This window comes from Temnothorax curvispinosus, unplaced genomic scaffold (assembly GCF_003070985.1).
Source record: "Temnothorax curvispinosus isolate PA1 unplaced genomic scaffold, ASM307098v1 QBEX01002983.1, whole genome shotgun sequence".
In the NCBI taxonomy this organism is placed as follows: Eukaryota; Metazoa; Arthropoda; class Insecta; order Hymenoptera; family Formicidae; genus Temnothorax; species Temnothorax curvispinosus.
The window spans coordinates 1-4,614 of NW_020212763.1; the positions used below are offsets into that span (position 1 = coordinate 1).

Below are 4,614 nucleotides of genomic sequence, written 5' to 3' on the forward strand. Positions count from 1 at the left end.
GGGTATAACGGCGTCGACACGGTAGCGGGTACCCGAATCGATACGGCTACCCGCTGCCCGAATTACCCAAATTACATAAACTGTACATGTCAGTATTAACATTATAGAACGGTACATAAACATCACATCGACATAAGAAACTTGCTCAATGACACTTCTTATAGAATGTTGACACTTTCGTGAACTATGCCTGTCTCAATGTTCAAGGGCATCACAAATTTCGTAGAACATGAAAATTTTATTTTGATATCCTTCGTAAACGCAGGTGGATCATGGGACGTGAATCTCCCCACTACTTGACTTGGGTTAGCCGAAGCTCGCCGAAGCTTTAGTAAGAGCATTCCAAGTCAAGTAGTGGAAAGATTCGCGTCCCGCAATCTACTCGCACAGTACTGTCGCACTGAGCCACAACGGCAAATTTTTTTGCTTCTCAGTAAATATTAGTAAATGAGTGAATTCCAGTGCGGACTGTGAATATTTACTACATTAAAAATAGTGGTTTTTAATATAAAAGAAAACATTATAGAGGGAGATTAATCCAACTGAACGTAAGTATTAATTTTTGTATATTTTATTCAGCTATGATCAAATTATTAATAACATAATTCCTTTTGGATATACGAAAAAAAAACCGGGAAAGGAATATCTTAGTGGCGTTTTTTTTTTTCAATGTAAGAACGTTCAGAATATTATAAATTTTGATTTACTTTATACAGAATATGACATCACTTGATGACAATAGTTCTTCAAATCTGAACGACGACGATGAAAATTCTAGAATCTCCATTGTTTCGAATAATTCTGAAACGGAGATGACTTCTACAAGCTTCGAAAATAGAATAAACACTCCATCTGAAACATCCATTGAGAGAGTAAGTTTGGAAGAAGAATGCAATAAACGGTCATATTTAGATGGTAGATGGTTTGTTCCTGATCTATCAAAACCTTCCTCTACTGGGAAAGTTTACGGTATATGCCAGATGTGTAAAATAGAATTCAACAAGCATTCTGTTATATGTGGAAGTTTAAACTCTTCATCCAATTTTAAAACTCATTTAAAGGTAGGATGCTTTGAACTAATTATTTTGCTTGCATTATTTTATTGTATTTATTTTTTATTATTCTGCTATATCACTAATAAAAAATTATATAAATTTAGAGAGACAAGCATCAATTTTACAGTAGAATTAAATTTCATTTTTAGTAGATTAATAAAAAGTTGCCATTGTAATTAGTGTTTTTATTGATTTATTATTAATTTTAAAATAAGAATAATTCAATTTACTATCATATGTACTATCATTATAAGTTAAAGTTCGGTAAATTTAATTTGAATAATAATTCAAGTTTAATTTTTCATAATAAATTTGTATCGCTCAAATTGCAAAATTTAATCGTAACCTTTAATCGTAAAGCTTGATTAAAAACGAATATTTTTATTAAAATTCTGAATTGATACTTATTTTAATATTATTAATAGATTGATAACATTGGTTTCTCTGCTTGTTTAAAGTAGTCAATAGTACACAGAGAGAATTTTCTATTAGAATTTACCCTAAAAATTATAGTAGTTGTGAGACAACATGTATTACGAAAAATTTAATGCGAGCTTTTCTGATTAATATTTACCATAAAAAAATATATTAATATCTATTACAATAAAATATAAAATATGTTTGATTAATTTTACTAAAATATATAGTAAAATTTCAATAATTTTAATAACTTTTCAAGAATTACCAATCTGCTTGATAATTTTTATTACGTTGTTTGTAAAATGTCTTTTGTATATTTGAAAAATTCTTTGGTTGCCAAGTTGTCCCAAGTTTGTAATGAATTTAATGGTAAAATATAACAAAAAATTATCTCCGTGTAGGTTACAGGTATAGAAAATGCACTCGTTCTGTATACAGCCTATAGAAAATTAGTATAGTATTTTCCTATAGAAAATCATTTTATTGTTGCAAAATTAAAAAATTGCAGTAATAAACAAGTTTCATTTATCCTTAAAGAATGTATCACATAATAAATGCTTCTCATACTAAGTTGTTTTTAGAGAGTACATAGTCAAAAATTGACGGAGTTTGAGAATTACTGCTTCGTTAAAAGACAACGCCTTCACAGTTCTCAAGACAATAAAAATCGAAGAACCTACTGTGATTTTTCTCAAAAAGAATTTGAAGACAATGTTACAAACTTTATTTTAGAGAGTTTTGTGCCATATAATACAGTAGAGTTACCCTCATTTCGGAAAATTTTTGATGGTAATTCTGATTTAATTCAATTAAATATAAAGAATATCTTGTATGGTCAATTTCAGAATTCAAAATACTTGCAGACACGTGAAATTCAGTTAAATGCAGTCATATAAAAAAAATCTAAGTATTTGTAGAAAAAAAATTTTTTGAATAGAAGAAAGTTATTTGTATTAATACCAGTATGTGGAAAAAAGGTGTATATGCAAAGAAATCTAAACAAATTTTTATGGCAAAAAGGTTACTTCACTATAGAAATCAGTGCGTTTTCAAAATTTTGTGAGTGAATAGATGATTTTTCCTCATACTTGATATTTTGCTTCTATTTGCAATACTATCAATAAAAATTTTGTAATAGCTGAACAATAAAATCCTAGCGCTTGTTCGATTTTCATGAGTATTTCGACCGAAATTCACGTTTATTTAAATACACGATTTAAATATTGAAATGGATAGTAAATTTTGAACTATAAATATGCATTGTAGATATGAATATTCGTAAAGATAACAAACAACTGCACCATTTGTCTACTCGTACATTACTACGTAGAATTGAGGAGTCATATAAGGACAAAATGAATAATATAAAGAACGAGATTTCGAACGTCAAATATGTGTGTACAACAGCAGATATCTGGAGTAGCCACAGTCGTCGATTCATTGGTGTGACTGTTCATTGGGTAATTATTGTAGAATTTATATTATTAATCAATGTATACTTGAAAAACTCGCATTTAATCATCAAATCGCTATTTCGATCATATAAAATAATTGAAATAAGCAGGTATTTATTGCCCAAAAAAAAATAATTATTTAGACAAAAACCGCTTTTTTTAATTAAAAAATGCATTGTTAATCATAGTATCTTATATTTTGATTAAAAGATTTTCTTTTAGCCCTTGAGTGAAAACTCTGTATAAAGTAAAGTCTACAATGATAATTTAAGGCGTAAAATTTAATCTTTAAGCTTTAAATCTTAAGCCGTAAGAAATTGAATCAAATATTTGATGTTGATTTGTCAGTTTTTTACGGCTTAAGGATTAAATTTAAAGCTTAAATTTTAGGCTTTAAATTCTTATTGTAGACTGTGTTTAACGAGTTATTCAAACTTTTTTTTTTTAATGTCAGAAAGACTTTCTTTTAAGCATTTTCAATATTGTAAGCTGCATGAGTTTTGAGCAAATAAATAAAACATTCAGTATTTTTAAGTTAAACTATCAATTCGAAATCTGTAACAGTAGTCATTTTATTTGGAACTTATTATATGTTTTCATTCAGATTGATGAACAGTCTTTCAAAAGATATTCATATGCCATTGCCTGCAAACGATTCCCCGGAAGCCATACACATGATCGAATCGCCAATATTTTGAATGAAATTCATTCAAAATATGAAATAATTGGTGAGAAGTTGGTAGGCACTGTTACGGATAATGGTTCCAATTTTGTCAAAGCTTTCAAAAAATTCGGAGTTCATTTAGATGATTCTTTGTTTCATGACGGTGAGTTGATGTTTAAGCATTTTTTTTATCAATACACTTAAATCTAAGCAATAAAGACATTAATAGATAGATGAGTAAATGGATTGACTCTTAAATAGATAAATGAATAGGTGAGAAAAAATTGGTTTAAAATATTTCTATCTAAATTGGTATTTATTACCCCCTACTATTATGCTGTTAAATGAAAATTCTAAAAAAAATTTTGGAACAATAAATAGGGGCAAAGTTTCCCTAAGTTTTAGCTAATTGTAGGAAAGAATCATGAATATATTGATATTTCTATTTTTTCTGAAAACTCATAAGGCCTATTCGTTTTAACTGAACTTCTTGCAACCCGGGAAAAAAGATTATATATAATTATATATAATTATATATAAATATATATGATTATATATGGACATATATAATTCCAAATATAACTAGATATAAACAATAGATCATATATGCTCATATATGAAATTATATATGGATCCATATAAAATTCATATGGAAGTATATATAACCCTATATAATTATATATAATCTTTTTTTCCCGGAACGGTTCATTTTTCTTCTTTTTCTTAACACGTTGGAGAGAAAAAGAGAAAAGAACTGTATCAAAAGAAGAAGAAGAAGAAGAAGTTCAGTTAAAACAGGCTTTTTATAGCATAATGATCACATTTTAACTCTAACTGAAAAAATTAATTTTTTTTACAAAAAAATGGAGTTTAATAAAAATTTTAACTCAATTCGAAAGATATTTCTAAAATTGTTTGTGATTACAAAAATTTGAATTTTTAACAACATACAAAAAATTTAGAATTCTTTGTTTCTAAAATTTCCAAACATTTTTAACAGTACGTACGGGAGCTAACAATA

The 4,614-nt window shown here is 27.5% G+C and overlaps 1 protein-coding gene across 3 annotated transcripts; it reads left to right on the forward strand.

Moving 5' to 3' along the window:
* Positions 1-63: 63 nt before the first annotated feature.
* LOC112452127 lies at positions 64-4,090 on the forward strand. 3 transcript variants are annotated; one of them, XM_025012194.1, is made up of 6 exons: positions 64-548; positions 717-1,061; positions 2,057-2,264; positions 2,742-2,830; positions 2,867-2,935; positions 3,534-4,090. In XM_025012194.1, exons 2-6 carry the CDS (start codon positions 720-722, stop codon positions 3,795-3,797), a joined length of 972 nt encoding a protein of 323 aa, XP_024867962.1. In that variant the 5' UTR covers positions 64-548; positions 717-719; the 3' UTR covers positions 3,798-4,090. The 3 variants fall into 3 exon arrangements, 2 of the variants coding, with proteins under 2 accessions (XP_024867962.1, XP_024867961.1); XM_025012193.1 differs by having other exon boundaries at positions 2,742-2,935; XR_003040459.1 differs by lacking the exon at positions 2,057-2,264 and having other exon boundaries at positions 2,742-2,935.
* Positions 4,091-4,614: the final 524 nt, after the last annotated feature.

Coding starts and splice junctions, on each gene's coding strand:
- LOC112452127 (XM_025012193.1), top strand. CDS start 720: ATGACATCACTTGATGACAATAGTTCTTCAAATCTGAACGACGACGAT. Junction 1,062..2,056: donor ATTTTAAAACTCATTTAAAG/GTAGGATGCTTT, acceptor AGTTGTTTTTAG/AGAGTACATAGTCAAAAATT. Junction 2,265..2,741: donor ATTTCGGAAAATTTTTGATG/GTAATTCTGATT, acceptor TATGCATTGTAG/ATATGAATATTCGTAAAGAT.